Source organism: Pelophylax lessonae (genome assembly GCF_965119305.1).
Source record: "Pelophylax lessonae genome assembly, chromosome: 11".
NCBI lineage: Eukaryota > Metazoa > Chordata > Amphibia > Anura > Ranidae > Pelophylax > Pelophylax lessonae.
The window spans coordinates 238383382-238405861 of NC_138778.1; the positions used below are offsets into that span (position 1 = coordinate 238383382).

Sequence of the window (22480 nt, forward strand, 5' to 3'; positions counted from 1 at the left end):
ATAAGGATATACAGTACATACACACACAGCACAAGGCTGTCTTCACACTATCAGATGTTTCTCAGGGCTGCAGTTCCTCTGAGCTCCACAAGGTGGTGATCTCACTTCTACCCAGACAGGAAGTCTCTATGGAATGCAGACAGGAAGTGATGTCAGGTACAGGCAGGAAGTTCCATTTGAGAGGAAGGAGAGCGGAGACATTGCTGGATCTGGCGGCAGAGGAGGTAATACTTATATTAACCCCTTCAGGGGGATCAGTTGATGAATAATCTATCTTCCTTCCAAATCTGGCCATACATGGTTCAGTTTTATCGTTCAGCCAGCAGGATGAGTGAAAAAAGCTGAATCGATTCCCCCAACTACACATTGGAGGGGGATGGGGGAATCCTCCCCGCTGCACTATTGTACTCTGACAATGGGGGGCGCTCCTCTGCTATCAGAATACACAGATCAGTGATGAAGCTATTGGCTGCACTATTGTATTCTGACAATGGGGGGCGCTCCTTCGCTCTCAGAATACACAGATCAGTGATTATTGGCTGCAGCCGCCGATGGAGTGACTTTTATCCGTCAGTGACCACGCATGGATGGAAATGTGACCGATCCCTGCTGAACCAGCTGAATTTCCATGTATCTATGGTCACCTCCCTTCCCCTCATCTCCTTCATTATGTAAGTCATGCTGAGATAATCTCCCATTGGCTGAGCAATATTCTCATTTGTCTCTGAGCTCCTTCTTGCTATTCCTCGTCCTGCCTGTTGTTTCCTTGGATTGATTTTCTGTGTAGTGACCCCGGCTTCGTCTCTTGGATGCCCTCGTCTGTTGCTTGTCCTGACCTTTATCCTGACTAGAGATGGATGAACATCGGTCGGGGCGGTTCGCAAACGTCAGGCGTGAATTTTCTCAAAAGTCTGCTAACCGCGAGTTCACGGCGGGCCCCATTGACCTTAATGGGAGGCGAACTTTAAAAACCTTTAGGTCATATTTGCAGCCACAAAAGACGTACTAGCTGTGCACAAATAGCCCCAGCACAGGGACAATGTCATAACCGAAGCATTGCAATTGGAAAAGTTGCCGTAAATTTTTTTTTTTTTTTTTTTTTACAGCAAAATGTTTTAATTTTTTTTCATAAATCAGCCAGAACTGACAGCAGCCGGTAAATACATTGTCTAATACATAGAGGGTCCATTCACACATCTGTAAAATGGGTCCGCATCTGTTCCACAATTTGGTGGAACCGTAACAGACCCATTGATTTTCATTTCCAGTCTGAAAAATTTGGCATTCATAGGATAAAGAAGTGTCGGCCATTCCAGGCCCCAAAAATTAACCCACATGGGTTTACCTGACAGCTAAGAACTTTGTATTTGATGGCTGGAGGTACATTAGGCATTCATAGGATACAGAACCAAAGAAGCACAAAGGCAAAATTGGGACTTTATATGAAGTGTGACCAGCCACATGGTACCATTATTTAGTCTACTGACTGTTAATAAATTGACGATTTTATTACCCTTCTGGTCTCTCTCTCTTTACCATACATTCATGTCACACTTCATATAAAGTCCCAATTTTGCCTTTGTGCTTCTTTGCTCCATTGAATTAGGGATGGAGACTCTGTTGGTCAGGAGTCTCTTATAAAGTCCCAACCCCCCCCCCCCTTTCCTTATATATTCACAGTATACAGAAGTAAGTGCCGGCCAGTATTGGCCCCAAAAATTAGCCCACATGGGTTTAACTGACAGCAACAGTCATCACTCCTCAGAGCGTCCACATCGGATGTAGTCGGACACCTGTCAGATACCTTTTTTTTACGCTCCAACATTTGAGCCACAGAAGCCTGCCTTTTTCCAGAACAACGTGACCACGGCATCATGGAAGGTGGAGTGGAGGACAACTGTGAGGAGAAGGGGGAGGAGAAGAAGAGGCTGGACGGTGAGAGCCTGGAGTGTGGCTTTGTGGATTCTGACAGTGTTCTTCCCACTGGGCTTGGTGATTTCAGGTGCCTTCTTAACCACTTGCCAACTGCCTAACGCAGATCTACGTCAGCAGTCAGCCCCTCACAGGCAAAGCGATGTAAGTCTACGTCGCTAGCTTGTGAGGGTCTAGGGAGCTCCCGCACGGTCACGCACCCCCCCGCGCGTGTGACCGGGTCCGCCGGTCACTCGGCGATCGGCGGGGGAGAGGGAGAAAGTCAGGCGGCTTGTGTAAACAAGCTGCCTGTCATTCTCCCCTGTGTATGAAGGATGATCATACGGTTCTACTATGTAGAACCATTGATCACTGTTCATACATCTGAAGCCACAGCCAATCACAGTAGAAAGCACGCCCCTAGGGACACACACAGCCCCTCCCTTTCAAAAAAAGTTAACCCCTTCACTGCCAGTGTATTTTTACAGTAACAGTGCATATATATAGCACTCATTACCGTAGAAATGTCACTGGTAACCCCAAAAGTGTCAAAAATGTCAGTCAGGGGTCCGATCTGTCCGCCGCAATGTCGCAGTACCGCAAAAAAAATCACAGATCGCCGCCATTACGCGTTAAAAAAAAAAACAACAAAAATGACAAAAATCTTTCCCTTTGTTAGTAAACGAGATAATTTTTGCGCAAACCAATCAAAATACACTTTTTGCGATTTTTTTTTTTTTTTTTTTTTTTTTTTTTTTTTTTTACCAAACATAGGTAGCATAAAACAAATTGGCCGAAAATGTTAAAAAATTTAGATTTTTACATTTTTTGGGGGGGAATTTCATATAAAAAAATGTGAAAAATATTGCTATTTTTGCAAAATTTACGCTCTTTTTTTTGTTTATAGCGCATGATCAAAAAATCGCACAGGTGATCAAATACCACCAAAAGAAAGCTCTGTTTGTGGGAAAAAAAGGACGCCAAATTCGTTTAGATACAGCGTCACACGACCGCACAATTGTCCATTAAAGTCACGCAGTGCCGAATCGCAAAATACCCCCTGGTCAGGAAGGGGGTAAAATCTTCCGGGGCTTAAGTGGTTAAGACGGTTGTCCCTAGGTGAGTGTTGGGCTTACCATGACTTATGCGTTGACTGCAAAGGCTGCAGATGGCAACACTGTTGTCAGCAACGGACACATTAATAAAAGCCCACACTGCGGAGCCATGTGCCGGTGTCCTGGGAGCGCCAGATGTGACTGTACATGGTTGATGGCTCACTCCTGATACATTTGCAGTCTGCTTTGTACCTCTTGTGCAATGCAAGTTCTGCCTGCCTCTCCTCCCTATCTGCCGGTCCGTCAGTCCGCCAGTTCTACAAATAATCAGCCAGTAACTGTTGTCTCTGTGTGTAGCACTGTTTACACAGCAAGAGGCCAAATTTTTGCAGGACTAAAATAGACTCTAGAAAATTATACTGTTAAATAACATCCCACTTCAATCTGTGCCACTGGTTTATCACAGCAGTTCAAAAATAATTGGCCAGGGAGTTTGGCGCTGTGTGTATCAGACTTCACTCAGCAAACAAGGCAATATTGTCGCATGACACAAATAAACATGTAAAAGTATACTCAGATAACACCCCACTTCAATATGTGGCATGGGGGGGGGGGGGCACAGGTTTATTACACCGGGGGGCCACTGGTCTATCACACCAGTTATAATACATTATAAGTGCTTTTGTCACTGTTTGTAGTATTGCTGCAGCAACGCTCAGTCACCACACCTGTCACAATGCTGCATAGTGCACAATAATACTACTAATCCACTATAATATGCTTTCTACAAAGTATATTATACCTTGGATTACCCCCCTCCCCCACCCCCCTTTTTAGTGCACTGCACAGCAATACCAAAAAATTTGCAGCCCTTTAAATGACTTTTGTGGACATTAACAGAGCGATTTGTGTCACTGCAGCCGATCTCTAACTGCCCCTACAGCACAGACTGGATACCTCTCCCTAACCTGAAAAGAGACTGTAATAGACCTATACCGAAATACCAGTCCTGAAAAGGACATTTAAGGATCTTCCCAGCGCTATATGTGTCTAGCAATCTCTCCCTGATGAGCACAGCAGACCTCTCCCTACACTGGCAGAAAGCGGAATGTGAAATGGCTGCCTGCTCTGGTCTATTTATAGGGTAGGGGGTATGTCCATGTGCTGAAATGTTTTAATTGGCTGTCCCGTTCCACCTGACGGCTGTGTCACGGGTCAAAGTTCTCCCCAATGTAAACTAATTTGGCCGCCGCGAACAACGCCATGTGTTCGCAAATTTGGCGGGTAGCGAACAAGCAAAAATCGCCACAAACCGACCGCCAGACGAACCGCAAGGCCATCTCTAGTGCTGACCTTTATCCTGATTCCTGGATTTCCTCATCTCTCCTTCATATCCTCTTACACAGCTTTTCTCCACACCTGCAGTGACCCTGGGGGGTGGAAACTTGGCACCAGCATGCAGCAAAATCCATCCCCACCATTAGGAGCTCTGGAGAAAATTGTCTGCTATTTACACTGCATTCCTCCGCACGTCACCTGATCACATGTCAGCTTACTTTCCACATTCCTGACAGATTTCTGTATGGTAAAGGTCAAAGTTCACTCTTCAGTTTAGGAGAGTAAGGACGCACCCAGGAACAATGATTTGATTTGCACGGGAGCCTCATATAGAGGTCCCCTCAAATCTCCCCATCCAAATGTCCCTCCACCCAGAGTCTATATGTCCTATGACATCACACTGACCTCACAGCTCCTCCCCCCAATGTCCCTCCATCCAGGGTCTATATGTCCTATGACATCACACTTATCTTGCAGCTCCTCCCCCCAATGTCCCTCCATCTGGCTTTTTTTACTGATGCTCTTAGGATGTGGGCGGACTCTTGGCATCCTCACTAGCAAAGTGGAACTGTTAGTCCTGTAGTTTAATGTAATGATGTCAGAATGCCTGCAACAAGCTTTGAACCTGCGTAGTGTGGGGGTTCTGTGTGGGTAAATTATACCTCAGTCTGAGGTGGGGCTTTAATAAAATGGAGATCTGAATGGTGAGGTGAGGAGGATTCTGGGAATATCTTTTGATTTTGCTCTTTGTATTTAGATCTAGAGTTTTCCTCCTGTGAAGTCTGGAGATCATATGACCATCACATTGCTTCCACCTCCCTCCCTGATAGAATAGAGAAATACAAAGAAGATTCTAGAAGTCACCAGAGAGATCATTGAGGAGAGGTGAGCGGTGCTGGGAATTCTGGGACATTATCCAGTAACAGACAAGGGATGTGTCTGGATGGTGACTGTATCATTGTGTGTGTCAGGTTCCTATAAGGTGTCAGGATGTCACTGTCTATTTCTCCATGGAGGAGTGGGAGTATTTAGAAGGACACAAGGATCTCTACAAGGACGTCATGATGGAGAATCAGCCGCCCCTCACATCACCGGGTAAGAGGAGACTTTATTGTAAAGGAGAGAGCAGTACGGAGGATCCACCTAGATCCCCCATCATCTGATAAACACATAGAAACAATGTATTCAGTCAGTGTGTGTGTTTCCTACAGATGGATCCAGTAATGGGAATCCACCAGAGAGATGTCCCCGTCCTCTGTATTCCCGGGATTCCACACAGGAAGGTCACACCATCCCCCACCATCATCAGGTAGATGAGGAACAATCACTGATAGTTATGATTTATACACAGCATGTTTGTTACAATGAATGTTTTATTATATATTCAGAGTGGAAACCTCGGGGATTATGATATTGTTATTAAAGAAGAGTATAAAGAGGAAGATGAGGAGTATGGAGTGATGGAGGAGTTTTCAGAAGGACACAAGGATATGATGGAGCTACCTAATACCAGGAACCCACCAGAGAGATGTCCCCGTCCTCTGTATTCCCGGGATTCCACACAGGAAGGTCACACCATCCCCCACCATCATCAGGTAGATGAGGAACAATCACTGAGAGATTCTAAATTTGAAGTTAAAAAAGAAATAAAAGAGGAGGATGATGAGGATGGGGTGATGGAGGAGTCAAAACGTCTTAAAGAACACAAAGATCTGTACCAGGACACCATGGTGGAGTCATCCAGCTACAGAAACCCACCAGAGAGATGTCCCCGTCCTCTGTATTCCCGGGATTCCACACAGGAAGGTCACACCATCCCTCACCATTACAAGGTTGGTGGGACAAAGAATCTACAGTAGAACATGGACAATGGAGATGATGTGTGATTTTGTATGTGAGCTTAAATTTTACAGATTATATTCTCTCCCATTTACTTGATTTAGAGTGGAGATCCAATCGATATAGAATTTGAGGTTAAAGCAGAAGAAGAAGAGAGGTATGTGAGGGATGATCAGCAGTCTATGGAGGAGGATGGAATAACGGGGACATTTATAGAGGAGGACACTCCTACAGAGATCAGCACAGGTGGGTCATTAACACTGAATACATTCCTCCACCCATACTGCTCACTGATTGGTCCAGAGTAGGGCGGGGCTGGGTGATATCAGCCTTTAATACCCTGGTCACTTTCCTGAGCTGTGTTCCCCATCCTGTATTCCTGTATTTCTCTCGGATAATCTTCCTTCTCTGTGCTGCAGACACAATTTATGTCTCTAGACTGGATTTATAGAGATTCTGGGGTTCTGGTGTTAACTTTCACCATAGACATTACTAGACCAAGACACCTGGGGTATGCGATGTGGGTCTAGTAACATCTCTGACAGAACAATTCTGTCAGTAAGATTATATATAGACCACTGTTCCTGATCTTTGCTGACAGTATTAGGACAGGAGATGTACCAGGGGATTGGAGGAAAGCTAACGTGATTCCGATATTCAAAAAGGGTCAGAGGCATATCCCGGGAAATTATAGGCCTGTCAGTCTGACATCGATAGTATGTAAACTTCTGGAGGGGATGATAAGGGACTATATCGTAGAGTTTGCTAAAGACAACAACATCATCAGCAGTAATCAGCACGGGTTTACAAATGGGCGTTCTTGTCAAACCAATCTCCTAACATTCTACGAGGAGGTGAGCTGTGAGCTAGATAGGGGCAGACCAGTGGATGTGGTGTACCTGGATAGGGGCAGACCAGTGGATGTGGAGTACCTAGATAGGGGCAGACCAGTGGATGTGGTGTACTTGGATTTCGCTAAGGCGTTTGATACAATTCCCCACAAGCGCTTAATTTATAAAATAAGGTCTGCAGACATCGACCCCAAGGTTTGCTCCTGGATACGGAACTGGCTAAAAGGGCGTGTCCAAAGTGTGGTAATAAACAGCGCATATTCAGACTGGTCTGAGGTAGTAAGTGGGGTCCCCCAAGGCTCAGTCCTGGGACCAACCTTGTTCAATTTATTCATAAACAGCATTGAGGTCGGGATCAGGAGTTCGTTATCAGTTTTTGCTGATGACACAAAATTGGGCAGGGCAATAACTGCACAGCATGAAGCAGATATCCTACAGAATGACCTGGACAAAATAACAGAGTGGGCAACGACTTGGCAAATGAGGTTTAATGTGGAGAAGTGTAAGGTTTTGCACTTGGGGACTAAAAACATAAAAGCACAATACACGTTAGGAGGGGAACCTTTGGGGGAATCAAAAATGGAGAAGGATCTGGGAGTCTTGGTTGATGATAGATTAGGCAACCGCATGCAATGTCAAGCGGCAGCTGCCAAAGCCAGCAGAATATTAGCATACATAAGGAAAGGGATGTATTCCAGAGATAAGACTATAATCCTTCCACTTTATAAAACTCTGGTCCGACCGCATCTGGAGTATTCTGTCCAGTTCTGGTCGCCAGTCCTCAGGAGGGATGTGTTGGAGCTGGAGAGAGTCCAGAGAAGGGAAACTAAACTGATTAGGGGATTTGAGGACCTTAATTATGAAGAGCCGCTGCAATCGCTCGATTTATTCTCCCTGGAGAAGAGACGCCTGAGAGGGGACATGATAGAAATTTATAAATATCTCAATGGGGATCTCAGCTTAGAAAAAAAGCTGTTAAGTCGAAAGGGATTGCATGAGGACTCGAGGACATACAATGCAATTAGAGGAGAAGCGTTTTAACCTCAGGCAACGTGGGGGGTTCTTTACTGTTAGGGCTACAAGATTGTGGAATTCTCTACCACAAGAGGTGGTTTCTGCGGGTAGTATGGTGGCTTTCAAAAGACTCTTAGACTTACATCTCAAGGATCAGAACATTCAGGGGTATGTGAGATGATTACAGCCACACACACCTACACAGGGGGAACTGGATGGACTATTGTCTTTATTCAACCTCATCTACTATGTAACTATGTAATTCTCCCAGGGTTACTTGCTCTGTTATTTGCTGGCTGTGCCGGGTGGAAGGATATGTCTGTATAGTCTCACACCCAAGTCACTGAGTGCAGTCTCAGGAGATGGGAGGCAGCGGTGTGGAACCTCTGCAACTTGTCTCATGTAAACATTTAAGCTTCCACTGATTACTGATTACCAATATTATGAGTCCTGTCCCCTGCACTATATACTCTATATTGTACATTACATAGTTACATAGTAGTTGAGGTTGAATAAAGACAATAGTCCATCCAGTTCCCCCTGTGTAGGTGTGTGTGGCTGTAATCATCTCACATAGCCCTGAATGTTCTGATCCTTGAGATGTACGTCTAAGAGTCTTTTGAAAGCCACCATACTTCCCGCAGAAACCACCTCTTGTGGTAGAGAATTCCACAATCTTGTAGCCCTAACAGTAAAGAACCCCCCACATTGCTTGAGGTTAAAACGCTTCTCCTCTAATCGCATTGTATGCCCTCGAGTCCTCATGCAATCCCTTTGACTTAACAGCTTTTTTTCTATGCTGAGATCACCATTGAGATATTTATAAATTGCTATCATGTCCCCTCTCAGGTGTCTCTTCTCCAGGGAGAATAAATCAAGCGATTGCAGACGCTCTTCATAATTAAGGTCCTCCAATCACCTAATCAGTTTAGTTGCCCTTCTCTGGACTTTCTCCAGCTCCAACACATCCCTCCTGAGGACTGGCGACCAGAACTGGACAGAATACTCCAGATGCGGTCGGACCAGAGTTTTATAAAGTGGAAGGATTATAGTCTTATCTCTGGAATGCATCCCTTTCTTTATGCATGCTAATATTCTGCTGGCTTTGGCAGCTGCCGCTTGACATTGCATGCTATTAAAGCATAAAAGTGTAGCGCTAAAAGTATCAATGTTCACAAAAATAATGAAAAAGTGTCCAAATGAATGAAAACCAATAATCCCAATATTGTGTATAGATAAGAAAGTGTCCAAATGAATAAGTCCCAAAAAGAGCTGGTGTAGGGTAAAAAATAAATCCGCATGCACAATATTCCAAGGGGGGATTCTTTCCCGTGACACCAAGGGTATGTGAAGGAAGGCAACACCTCTGTGATGGAATATAGTAAGCAGCTTACCAGATTTCCGTGGCTGCTCAACTTAATGAGTCAGCCTCTCCCAGCTATTAATCAAACCACTGAAGGTCAGATGTTACGTGATTACTTTTCCAAATAAAAGGAACTGCCTCTCGAGGTGCGTGGAGGAATCAATGTAATAAAGGATATATAGGATTGGCACTCCTCAGTGTTTTTCATCGGTCATAAATGAATATGTGGAGAAAAAAGCGAGGCCCATAGCTTAATCCCGTATAAACTTGTAATAATATTTATTAAAAAGACATACTCACAATGTATCATGTAATGACAGACATATCATAGGCTGGACACGGGGTGAAGGTGCGGGGTCCCGCAAAAGTCCCAAGCAGCAAACAGTGAAAGGCCGGCTAATTCCAGAGGGCGTGTGGACGTTGCGTCTGGAGTCACCAACGTTTCGTCATCAAAAGACTTCGTCTGGGCGTCATCATATCTAGCGCGGAAATTTTCTATTTTTAATTGCATGCTATTGCCTAGTCTATCATCAACCAAGACTCCCAGATCTTTCTCCATTTTTGATTCCCCCAAGGTCCCCCCCTAACGTGCATTGTGCTTTTATGTTTTTAGTCCCCCAAGTGCAAAACCTTACATTTCTCCACATTAAACCTCATTTGCCATGTCGTTGCCCACTCTGTTATTTTGTCCAGGTCATTCTGTAGGATTTCTGCTTCATGCTGTGCAGTTATTGCCCTGCCCAATTTTGTGTTATCTGCAAAAACTGATAACGAACTACTGATCCCGTCCTCAATGCTGTTTATGAATAAATTGAACAATGTTGGTCCCAGGACTGAGCCTTGGGGGACCCCACTTACCACCCCAGACCAGTCTGAGTATGCGCTGTTTATTACCACCCTTTGGACACGCCCTTTTAGCCAGTTCCATATCCAGGAGCAAACCCTGCTGTCGATGCCTGCAGACCTTATTTTATAAATTAAGCGCTTGTGGGGAACTGTATCAAACGCCTTCGCGAAATCCAGGTACACCACATCCACTGGTCTGCCCCTATCTAGCTCACAGCTCACCTCCTCGTAGAATGTTAGGAGATTGGTTTGACAAGAACGCCCATTTTTAAACCCGTGCTGATTACTGCTGATGATGTTGTTGTCTTTAGCAAACTCTACAATATAGTCCCTTATCATCCCCTCCAGAAGTTTACATACTATCGATGTCAAACTGACAGGCCTATAATTTCCCGGGATATGCCTCTGCCCCTTTTTTGAATATCGGAATCACGTTAGCTTTCCTCCAATCCCCTGCTACATTTCCTGTCATAATACTGTCAGTAAAGATCAGGAACAGTGGTCTGGATATAACCTTACTGAGTTCCTTGAGTACTCTTGGATGTATGCCATTCGGGCCTGGTGATTTATTTGTGTTAATTTTATCCAGCCTTTCCCTGATTTCACCCTCTATTAGCCATAGTGGCAAGTCCTGTGTATTACTACTAACCAAACAGTCATGGTCAGTGTACCCCCATACAGTCATGGTCAGTGTACCCCATACAGTCATGGTCAGTGTACCCCATACAGTCATGGTCAGTGTACCCCATACAGTCACGGTCCGTGTACCCCATACAGTCATGGTCAGTGTACCCCATACAGTCACGGTCCGTGTACCCCATACAGTCATGGTCAGTGTACCCCTCCTTTTCCTGTGTAAAGACTGACGAGAAAAAATCATTCAGCACGGTTGCCTTTTCAGTGTCCTCTGTAACCATCCTCCCATCATCGCTAATTATGTGTGCAATATGCTCTGCCCTAGTTTTTTTGCTGTTGATATATTTAAAGAATTTCTTTGGGTTCTTTTTACTATCCTCCGCTATTTGTCTCTCAAAGTTGATTTTAGCCATCCTGATTTCGTATTTACTTTTCTTATTTGCCTCCTTGTATTGCTGGAAGGCCGATACTGTGCCCTCTGATTTATATTTCTTGAAGGCCAATTTTTTCCCCCTAATAAGTTTTTAACATTACGGTTTAGCCAGCCAGGTTTGGCTTTATCTCTTCTAAATTTATTTCCCATAGGAATGCACTGCGAGATGCATTTGTTTTAATATGTTCCTAAAGCATTCCCATTTTTCCTCCATGGTCAGTGATCCCAGGGTTTGGTCCCAGTTTATTTCCTCTATCATGGAGCACAATTTGGGAAAGTTTGTCGTTCTGAAGTTTAGGGTTCTTATGTTCCCCCCATGCCTTGATATTTTAAGATTTATGCTAAATGTGATCATCCTGTGATTGCTAGAACCCAAGTCGTCCCAGACTTCTACATCTGAGATTAGGTCTGGGTCATTAGTAATTAATAAATCCAGCACTGCATTTTCTCTAGTAGGAGAATCCACCAACTGAGACATGTAGTTGTCCTGTAAGGTTTCCATAAAGAGACGGGCCTTTAGTGAGTGTGCAGTCCCCTCATGTACTAACATTTCCAACTCATCCATTTTATTAGCTAGGCTCCTGGCATTTGCATATACCCCTCTTAGTTATGTGGAAGTTGATAGTGAATAGTGCTCAATTTTATTCTTGTTTGCTCTGAGGTTTGTCCGCACAGACCCCCCCCCCCCCCCCCAATGGTTGACATTTTGGCTCTACTGTCGCTGTTGACCCCAACAATAACTTCTGTCCTTTGCTCCCTCCTAACTGACGCTTCCTCTGAGCCCCCCCCCCATCACCTAGTTTAAAAGCCCCTCCAGCTTTGTAGCCATCTTTCTCCCCAAAAGAGCTGTACCATCCCCATTAAGGTTCAGCCCGTCTTTGCTAAAGAGCCTCTCCTGTGTGGCTCGAGGTACCGGCAGTATTTCAGAGAAAACCACCTTGGAGGTCCTATTCTTCAATCTATTCCCTAAGTCCCTGAAATCATTTTTTAGGATCCTACACCTTCCTCTTACTTTGTCATTGGTGCCTACATGCACCATGACCGCTGGGTCCTCTCCAGCCCCTCCCAATAATCTGTCCACCCGATCCGCGATATGCCGAACTCGAGCGCCAGGTAAACAACATACTGTTCGGCTACCACGATCGTTTTGACAGATAGCCTTCTCTGTCCTCTTGATAATTGATTCCCATACTACCACAACCTGTCTAACCTTTCCTGAGTCTCGGCCCCCCTCCTTCCTGGAGCTGCCGCTCCCCTAGCAGCTGGGGGAGGGTGCCTGCTCCAGCACTGCCACACCCTGAGCTGATATCCCCATCGTCATGCAACTTGGCATATTTGTTGGGGTCTACCAACTCAGGATTGGCCTCCCTTGCGCTCTTCCCTCTTCCCCCTCCTCCTAACTGTCACCCAACTGCCTACCTCTGATGCCTGCGTCTCCTCTACTCCTCCCTCCTTTATGCCGGCCCCTGCCAGCACCTGCTGGGTAATGTCCAAGCTCCTTTCCAGTTTGTTGATGCTACGCAATGTTGCCACTTTGTTTTCTAGATCCAGGATCTGGGCTTCCAGAGAAACAAGTCGCTCACATCTTGCACAGCAGTATTCACCCTAGATTGGTTCATCGAGGAATGCATACATGCAGCAAGAAATGCAATGAGTGGCATCCCCAATCCTGTCAGACATTACTACTAGGGATCGACTGATTATCGGCAAAGCCAATATATCGGGGGCCGATATGCACTTTCCCCGATATATCGGAATCGGCCCCTTAGATTACCGATATTGCTGATATTTCGGAAAGTGCTTGTATCGGAGTGATGCCTGCAGCTAGAGGCATCACCCCGGTACCCGCGTCCATAGCTTACGGTCGGCTGTCTTATAATGATAACCGATGCGGCTGAGAAGGGGAACTTCCCTCGCCGCCGCCTTCCGCGGCTCGCCCGGGTCTCCCATCTCACTGGGAGACCCGGGCATCCTACCTGCACGGCCGCTGAAGACCCGATCAAAGCTCTGACCGGGTCTCCATGCAAAAACCTGGAAGTGATGTCATGACATCACTTCCGGGTACTCGGCGCCAAATAAAAAAAAAAGACAGCTTTCAAAACAGACAAACTTGGCGTTTTGAATGCTTTTAAGTGCAGAGGAGGGGTTTGGGGTCTTTTAGACCCCCAGATCCCTCAACAAAAGTACCTGTAAAAAATAAATAAATAAAATAATTTTTAAATATCCGAAAATATCGGCAGATATCGGGCGATACCGATATGAGATGACCAAAATATCGGCAATAAAAAAATGATATCGGTCGATCACTAAATATTACCCTTTACTCTATGGGGAATAATTTGTAAATGATCTGCTATTCCTTACTTACACTATGTCTATCTTCCCTGGTACTAACCCTAGGGTACTCACCAGTCGCTATCACATCTCCTCTCAGGCGTCTCTTCTCCAGAGAGAATAAGTTCAGTGCTTGTAGTCTTTCCTCATAGCTGATGTCCTCCATTCCCCTAATTATTTTTGTTGCCCTTCTCTGGACTTTCTCCAGTTCCAGCACATCCTTCCTGAGGACCGGTGCCCAGAACTGGACAGCATACTCCAGATGTGGCCGGACCAGAGTTGTATTAAGTGGCAGGATTATAGTTTTCATCTCTGGAGTAAATTCCCTTTTTGCTAATATTCTGCTGGCTTTGCTTGCTTCAGCTTGACATTGCATGCTATTTCTGAGTCTGTCTGCTACTAGAACCCCCAGATTTTTCTCCATCCTGGATTCCTCCAGAGATTCTCCCCCTAGCCAGTAACTTTCATTTATACTTTTATCCCCCAAGTGTATCACTTTACATTTTCTAACAATAAACCTCATTTGCCATGTAGTTACCCTCCGCATTATTCTATTCAGGTCTAATGTAAAGCTTTTATCTCCTGATGTGATGTTATTGCCCTACCGTTTTTTTGTTGACTGAGACATTTATCTGATCATCTATATAAGAAACAGAATTGGTCCTAAGACAGAGCCTTGGGGTTTCCCACTTACCACTCCAGACCAGGCGGAGTACATGCTATTTATCACTACCCTCTGCCCCCCCCCCCCCCCCCATAACCAGTTTTATATCCATGAACAAACTCTATGGTCCATGCCTACAGACCATAGCTTGTAGATTAAGCAATTGTATCAGTTGAATATATTCCTCGCGCCTAGGAGTGCCTAATCAAATGGGTAATATGGCTACTAATTAAATAGATAAATGTATTTGGATGAGCAGCCTCTATAAAGTGCAAAGTGAATGTATAAGAAATCCCAAACTAGATGAGAAAAAAATAGAGCTTGCTGGTGTATGCAGGGAGCTAAAGGAGTGGGTAAGCAATATATAAATATCTAAAAATCTCTAAAACCTTAAGGCCCCGTTCACATTGCCGCGATCCGACTTGGGGGGGGGGGCGACCTCCGAGGTCGTGGTGCGAGCAGCGCGCCGCGACCTCGGAGCGGCCGCCACAGACTTCATAACATTGAAGTCTATGGCGGTCGCCTCCGGGTCGCCCCAAAGAAGCTCCGGACCCTTTTTCTAAGTTGGAGCGACTTGTGTCTCTCCTATTAGAACGGGTCCACAGCTTCCCTATGGGAGGCGACCTACGGCAACCTGTGAGGCGACCAGGTCGCCTTAGTGTGAACGGGGACTCAAATGGGCTGTACCCCTAAAACATAAATATCATAAAAGTATACAATATAATTAAATAATTAATGTGCCAAAATCAAGTCCAGCAATACACTGTGATAATAAAGTGCTGAGTGATAATCAGAAATAGTTCATAGGTGACTCAATGGTGAGTATTCAAAAAGGGGAAAAAGTGCTGGTGCTTGGTGCTGGATCCTCCAATGAGACAAAATATCCAATCATGCAGATATTAAGGGTATGATGTAAACTCCCCAGATAAGGTGGGTCTCAGCTACTTTACGGCAAAGAGACCATTAGTGCTTTAGTGACCCTCCAGGTCAGAGTGGTGGCAACTGCTGGGCTACACCACATCCACAGGCCTTCCTTTATCCAGATACAATACATCCACAGGCCTTCCTTTATCCAGATACACCACATCCACAGGCTTTCCTTTATCCAGATACACCACATCCACAGACCTTCCTTTATCCAGATACACCACATCCACAGGCCTTCCTTTATCCAGATACACCACATCCACAGACCTTCCTTTATCCAGATACACCACATCCACAAACCTTCCTTTATCCAGATACACCACATCCACAAACCTTCCTTTATCCAGATACACCACATCCACAGACCTTCCTTTATCCAGATAGACCACATCCACAGACCTTCCTTTATCCAGATACACCACATCCACAGACCTTCCTTTATCCAGATACACCACATCCACAGGCCTTCCTTTATCCAGATACACCACATCCACAGGCTTTCCTTTATCCAGATACACCACATCCACAGGCTTTCCTTTATCCAGATACACCACTTCCACAGACCTTCCTTTATCCAGATACACCACATCCACAGACCTTCCTTTATCCAGATACACCACATCCACAGGCCTTCCTTTATCCAGATACACCACATCCACAGGCCTTCCTTTATCCAGATACACCACATCCACAGACCTTCCTTTATCCAGATACACCACATCCACAGACCTTCCTTTATCCAGATACACCACATCCACAGACCTTCCATTATCCAGATACACCACATCCACAGGCCTTCCTTTATCCAGATATACCACATCCACAGGCCTTCTTTTATCCAGATACACCACATCCACAGGCCTTCCTTTATCTAGATGGCAGCTCACTTCCTCGTAGAATGTTAAAAGAGAAGTTTGATGTTTGGTTTTGTAAAGGAATCGCGACCCCACAATGTGCTTGTGGGCTTCCGTCAGTATACGGCTTCCTTCAGTCAACATAGATATCAGATATTCTAGCCACCACCATACAAAACTAGCCAACAACTTAGCTTGTATAGATCTGGAACATTTATTGAAGCAACTCACACACTATATATACCATACAGGAGGACCTCCCCCTCCTGATCAGATTTCCACACCCGGTCAGGTGCCTGATTACATTATCATATGCAGATGAAATTGTATACAGAAACTTAATTAACCTGAACTAATTATCTAGCTATCTGCACAAAAACAATAGGTGAATGGGAATTCACATCTAGACAATGTTATACTTAACATGCTAATTAACTCAGCACTGCAACAAGGCTAAAACAAAATACATTACACATTATCCTACGTATAAACACAGAATACCTTAATAATTAGACAATAGCAGGAGACCAACAGTAACAGACTGTCTGTTTCCTACATTGAAGAACCTGGAATCCACATCCAAGCAAAGCCCCGACCATTCAGAAGTCGCAGACTTAATGGCAACGATCCACAACAGTCTATGAGGCAAAGCTCATACAATGTTCTATCATTCTGATACAGTGGAATTAATATATCCTAGATTTCTTGAGGAATATTGTGGACTGTTATCACTGTCCCATTTGAAGTAATCCAAACCATATTCTCAGTGTCCATTAAGTAGCTGTCCATCCTTTCCTTGGTCACCCTGTGCCCCTAATAGACACAGGGTAACTTACACATAAGATGAGCCTCGGGAGCTGAGAGAGGGATTTCTCAACCTCTCTAAGGTAAGCTGGGTTCCACGGGCCCCCCAACCAAAGTGACTCCCATCACAGGTTTTTCCCCCATTTATACTTACCTAGGTGGATGCTGAATCTGTCCCTCAGCGCTTCTGCACTGAGGACCGAGCGATCGAACACCGCTGATCGCTCAGTTCTGACAGCTCCCCGAGCAGAGAGCTGCTGACTGTCAGTCACCGCTTTCTGCTCTGCTCCCTCCTCGCTCATTGGAGTGCTGAGCTGTGGAGGGGGCGGGGATCGGCTGGCTCAGGCTCTCAGCAGCTCGCTGAGAGGCTGAGCCGGGTGTTGGTCCAGGCACTTGGCGGATCCCGAGCTGCACTACTGTGATCCATAGGAGATGTACAGCCAAACCAGCTTTCCCCGTACTTCTCTTTTTAACAGATTGGTCTGACAGGAATGACGCTTTATAAACCCATGCTGATTACTACTAATGATACCATTTCCGTCAGCAAATTCTTGGATATACTGTAGTCCCTAATCATCCTCTCCAATAATTTACATACAATTGATGTTAGACTGACTGGCCTGTAGTTTCCAAGAATATGTCTTTGCCCTTTTTTGAATATTGACAAAGAAAATGCCCCCTATGGAGTTGGGACTATACAGGCGACCGTACACCCAAAAAAACAGTTGTCAAAAAAATATATAATTTATTATACAAAGAGTAGTAAAATGTTTAAAATCATCAAATACACACAAAGTAAAATAATGCAATATCACGGCTCATAGAACATGGTCATGAAACAAAGGGGGTGACAGGTAGGGTGCATATGGCAACTAGACCCGACACGTTTCAGGTAACAACCCTAATGATAACATTTCCATCAGCAAATTCTTGGATATAACGTAGTCCCTAATCATCCTCTCTAATAATTTACATACAATTGATGTTAGACTGACTGGTCTGTAGTTTCCAGGAATATGTCTTGGACCTTTTTTGAATATTGGTACCACATTGGCTTTTATCCAATTAGGTAGTACCATTCCTGTCATAATGCTGTCTATAAATATTAGGAATAATGGTCTGGCTACAACCTGACTGAGCTACATAGTAGTTGAGGTTGAATAAAGACAATAGTCCATCCAGTTCAACCTGTGTAGGTGTGTGTAGCCATAATCATCTCTCATACCCCTGAATGTTCTGATTCTTGAGATGTACGTCCAAGAGTCTTTTGAAAGCAACCATACTTCCCGCAGAAACCACCTCTTAGGGCTACAGGATTGTGGAATTCTCTACCACAACAGTAACAGCTCTTTGAGGACTCTTGGGTGTAAGCCATCTAGTCCTGGTGACTTGTTTGCGTTAAGCTTTTCTAGTATTTTCTGGACTCCGGTCTCTGTAACCCACAAGAGTCCATCCTGTGACACGTTACTAACAACACGGTCATGGTTTTTATACCTCTCCTATTCCCAGTTAAAAACTGAGGAGAAGAAAACATTTAGTACAGTTGCCTTTTCCTTGTCATCTGAAACCAATATGTGCTGACGTCGCTTTTTTACTGTAATATATTTAAAACATTTCTTGGGATTTTTTTTCCTTTCTCCGCAATGTGTCTCACATAGTCTTTTTTTTAGCCACCCTGATTACGCTCTTACACTTCTTATTGCATTCCTTGTAGTGTTGGAATGCTGACAATGACCCCTCCGCTTTATATTTTGTATAGACCATTTTTTTCTCTTTAATATGACTTTTTACATTATGGTTTGGCCACCCAGGTTCGACCTTCGCTCTTCTGTATTTATTTCCCATTGCAATGAACTGGGTGATACCTTTTATTATTATGTAGTACAGTTTTTAATATTTTTCTAAAGCATTCCCATTTTTCCTCAGTGTTCAATGTTTCTAGGTTTTGGTCCCAATTAATGTCTTGCAGTATTGAGCGCAGTTTATAAAGGTTTGCTCGTTTGAAATTTAGTGTTCTTGTGCTCCCCTCGTGCCTCTTTGTTCTTGTGCCACCCTCGTGCCTCCTTTTCCTATGATTTATGCTGAATGTGATAATCCTGTCATTGCTAGATCCCAAATTGGACTAAGGTCCATGAATAAAGAAATGAACTGGTAGGAGATCAGAGGACCCATTTACTAGTTACCTTGAGGGTGGAATTGTAAGATCCTCAGAGACAAAGCTGCCTGATGTGGGCGGAGTCCTGGTTTAGAGGAACCAATCTGCTGATGTCTAGTAATAATCTTTTTATCTCTATTTAAGTAGATGGACGGGAGATGAGGAAAACCTCAGAGGATTGTCTCACTTTGTCTCCAGACTGTAAAGTAGAAGATGAGGACATCACACAGTATAGTCCAGGAGAAAACCCGGCTACCTCAAATGTCCATCCAGGACCACACAGTGTAGATGGACCATCGTATTCCTCTTATCCTGAGGAACCTCAGACTGTGAGGGACAGTGCCGGACCATCGTATTCCTCTTATCCTGAGGAACCTCAGACTGTGAGGGACGGTGCCGTCCTTCCAACAGATACAAGCTTTTCCTGTGCTGAGTGCGGGAAGTGTTTCCATTTTAAATCTGAACTTATTGTCCATAAAAGATCTCACACAGGGAAGAAGCCATTTGCCTGTCCTGAGTGCGGGAAATGTTTTTCAGATAAGTCCAATCTTTGCAGACATCAGAAAACTCACAGGGGGGAAAAATTGTATTCCTGTTCTGACTGTGGAAAATGTTTTGCACGAAAATCAGCTCTTGTCACACATCAGAGATCTCACACGGGGGAGAAGCCGTATTCCTGTCCTGAGTGTGGGAAATGTTTTTCACAGATGTCCGGTCTTTACAAACACCAGAGATCTCACACAGGTGAGAAGCCGTATTCCTGTCCTGAATGTGGAAAATGTTTTTCACAAAAGTCCAGTCTTCAAATACATCAGAGGCTTCACACAGGTGAGAAGCCATATTCCTGTCCTGAGTGCGGAAAATGCTTTTCAGAGAAGTCTAGCCTTTACAGGCATTACAGATTGCACACTGGGGAGAAGCCGTATTCCTGTTCTGAATGCGGGAAATGTTTTGTACACAAATCAGACCTTGTTGCACATCAGAGATCTCACAAGGGGGTGAAGTCGTATTCCTGTCTTGAGTGTGGGAAATGTTTTGCAAGAAAATCAGAACTTGTCACACATCAGATGTATCATGCAGGGGAAAAGCCACACTCCTGTTCCATGTGTGGGAAATGTTTTGTACAAAAATCAGTACTTGTCACACATCAAAGGTCTCACACGGGGGAGAAGCCGTACTCCTGTCCTGAGTGTGGGAAATGTTTTTCAATGAAGTCCCATCTTTGCAGACATCTGAGATCTCACACGGGGGAGAAGCCGTATTTCTGTCCTGAGTGCGGGAAATGTTTTGTAGAAAAATTTGAGCTTGTCACACATCAGAGGTCTCACACAGGGGAGAAGCCATATTCCTGTCCTGAGTGTGGGAAATGTTTTTCACAGAAGACCAATCTTTACACACATAAGAGATCTCACACGGGGGAGAAGCCATTTTCTTGCCCTGTGTGCCAAAAATATTTTTCAGTGAAGTCCAATCTTACTAGACATCTGAGATTGCACAAGGGGGAGAAGCCATATTCCTGTCCTGAGTGCGGAAAAAGTTTTTCAGTGAAGTCCAGTCTTTGCAAACATCAGAGATCTCACACGGGGGAGAAGCCGTATTCCTGTCCTGAGTGAGGGAATTGTCCCTCACTAAAGTCCTGTCTTCTTGTACATCAGGTATCCCACACAACCCTCGAGGTGTATTAGTGCCTTGAGTGCGGGAAATGTCTTCTATATGAATGTTGCTGGACATGTGGGGAAGAAGCACCCCCTGATATACACCTCAGATATACTCCATGGCTGATCTTCATCATGTAAGAAACACTTCATAAGGAGATGAGAGATCACCAGAGACATGGATGAAGTGTTGTCCCGTGTTGGCCATTGATAGCAGTAGAAAAAATAAAAATGGAGTCCTTACCTTACATTGGCTGAGTACATATTGTGGTGTAGAGATTTAGAGGTCTACTTAAAAAAATAGAGTTTAACCAAAATGACACACATTTGCCCAGCTGTGATGAATGTTGGTAGTTTTATTTTATACATTGAGTTCCTATAATTGTCATTTTCATCTAGTGGCCATTATGCATTTTTTCCTGATTGAAGTATTTCAAGAAAAATACCCCATCGTGGTCACTAGATGGAGCTGCAATCAAGGGAAATGGCAATTAAAATACTGCCAGATATTAATTTGACTGAGGAAATCCTTGTCACATTCGTTCAACGAGTTTTTAAAAAAATCTACCTCTAAGTTTTCTTCATCCAAGGTGGTTTTTAAACAATAACTGAGATCATACTCATGCATTTATTCTTTTTTTTTTTTTTTTTTTTATTTTGAACATAACGTACAAAGTAAAAGAAGTAATCATTTAATAGCAGACAGTTACAAAAAAAGACAAAAAAAAACTTTAAAAAATAATTTAGTTTACGTATCTAAAAAGTAATTGGAAGAAGTACAAATGTATCTAATCCCGCCTCTTCTCCATAAGTAATAATAAACTATTCAATGGCAAGAAGGGGAAAGGTTTGGGACTTTAAATGAGGCTCATACCCTGATGTGCCTCCATCCCTATATCTGAGAGAAAAGCAAAGGGGGAGTTTGGGACTTTATATGGGGTGTGCATGGACCCATAGGTGTAATTATAAACATATATAAGAAGGGGATAAACATATATGGAATCAGAAGTTTAATTTATAAATGGATAGTAACAATGTATTGTGATAAAAAAAGCATTCGTGTAATGACTAGGTACATGGGTGATATGGTCAGGCCATGGCATATTGAGAAACATAGATGCATAATAAAAATATTGAATATACATGATGGACAAAAATGGATGTATATATACAAAAAATCTAATTGTTACATGATCAAAAGCACAAGGATTGCATCCTAAATTTCTCTACGCGCTTTGTGAGATTCACTTCAGGATCAGGTGCAATTCTAGTCAATATATCTTTACTGATATATATCCTCAAAAGATTTGGCATTGTTGATGGCAAATGCACATAAGAAGCCCTCTCCTGTTCTCATGTACTGGTCATGCATTGCACTGTATTCCTCCTGACCAGCTGTGTCCAGGATATCCAGAAGGCAGATCTCTCCATCTATAACAACCTGTTTTCTGTAGGAATCCTCTATGGTTGGATCATATTCATCCACAAAATGATTCTCTATAAGCTGTATGGTCAAGGCACTTTTACCAACGCCTCCAGCACCCACCACCACCAGCTTGTACTCTGTCATCGTCTAAGACCTCTGATGCTTGAAGAGTAATCTCAGAGGATTCTTGGACCAGAGGCTTGCAGCAAACGATCACCCACACTACAGACACATTCCGCCCTTGGTATTGAAGATCTGACAAGTGGATGAGTGAAAAGTTTAAGCGATCCGAGAGATTTGCCAGGTGCAGCTATATCCGTGCAATGTGGAGCCCCCACGGGTGATCCCATGGGGGCTCCACATCCCATTCAATGT

At 44.1% G+C, this 22480-nt stretch overlaps 3 protein-coding genes across 5 annotated transcripts in view; 1 reads left to right on the plus strand and 2 right to left on the minus strand.

Annotated features, from left to right (window-relative positions):
* Nucleotides 1–22480, minus strand: part of LOC309567520 (uncharacterized protein) — a gene marked incomplete at its 5' end in the record, with an annotated part of 1161679 nt that overhangs the window by 1089154 nt on the left and 50045 nt on the right. The window lies entirely within an intron of this gene.
* The window catches only part of LOC309566970 (uncharacterized protein), a gene marked incomplete at its 3' end in the record, with an annotated part of 283334 nt that overhangs the window by 237403 nt on the left and 23451 nt on the right, over nt 1–22480 (minus strand). The window lies entirely within an intron of this gene.
* LOC309567213 (uncharacterized protein) lies at nt 114–20854 on the plus strand. Of its 3 annotated transcripts, XM_082272591.1 has the most exons (7): nt 117–224; nt 5062–5189; nt 5276–5399; nt 5516–5613; nt 5909–6136; nt 6248–6389; nt 19169–20853. In XM_082272591.1, exons 3-7 carry the CDS (start codon nt 5315–5317, stop codon nt 20635–20637), a joined length of 2022 nt encoding a protein of 673 aa, XP_082128717.1. In that variant the 5' UTR covers nt 117–224; nt 5062–5189; nt 5276–5314; the 3' UTR covers nt 20638–20853. The 3 variants fall into 3 exon arrangements, with proteins under 3 accessions (XP_082128716.1, XP_082128717.1, XP_082128718.1); XM_082272590.1 differs by lacking the exon at nt 5062–5189 and having other exon boundaries at nt 114–224; nt 19169–20854; XM_082272592.1 differs by having other exon boundaries at nt 5062–5399.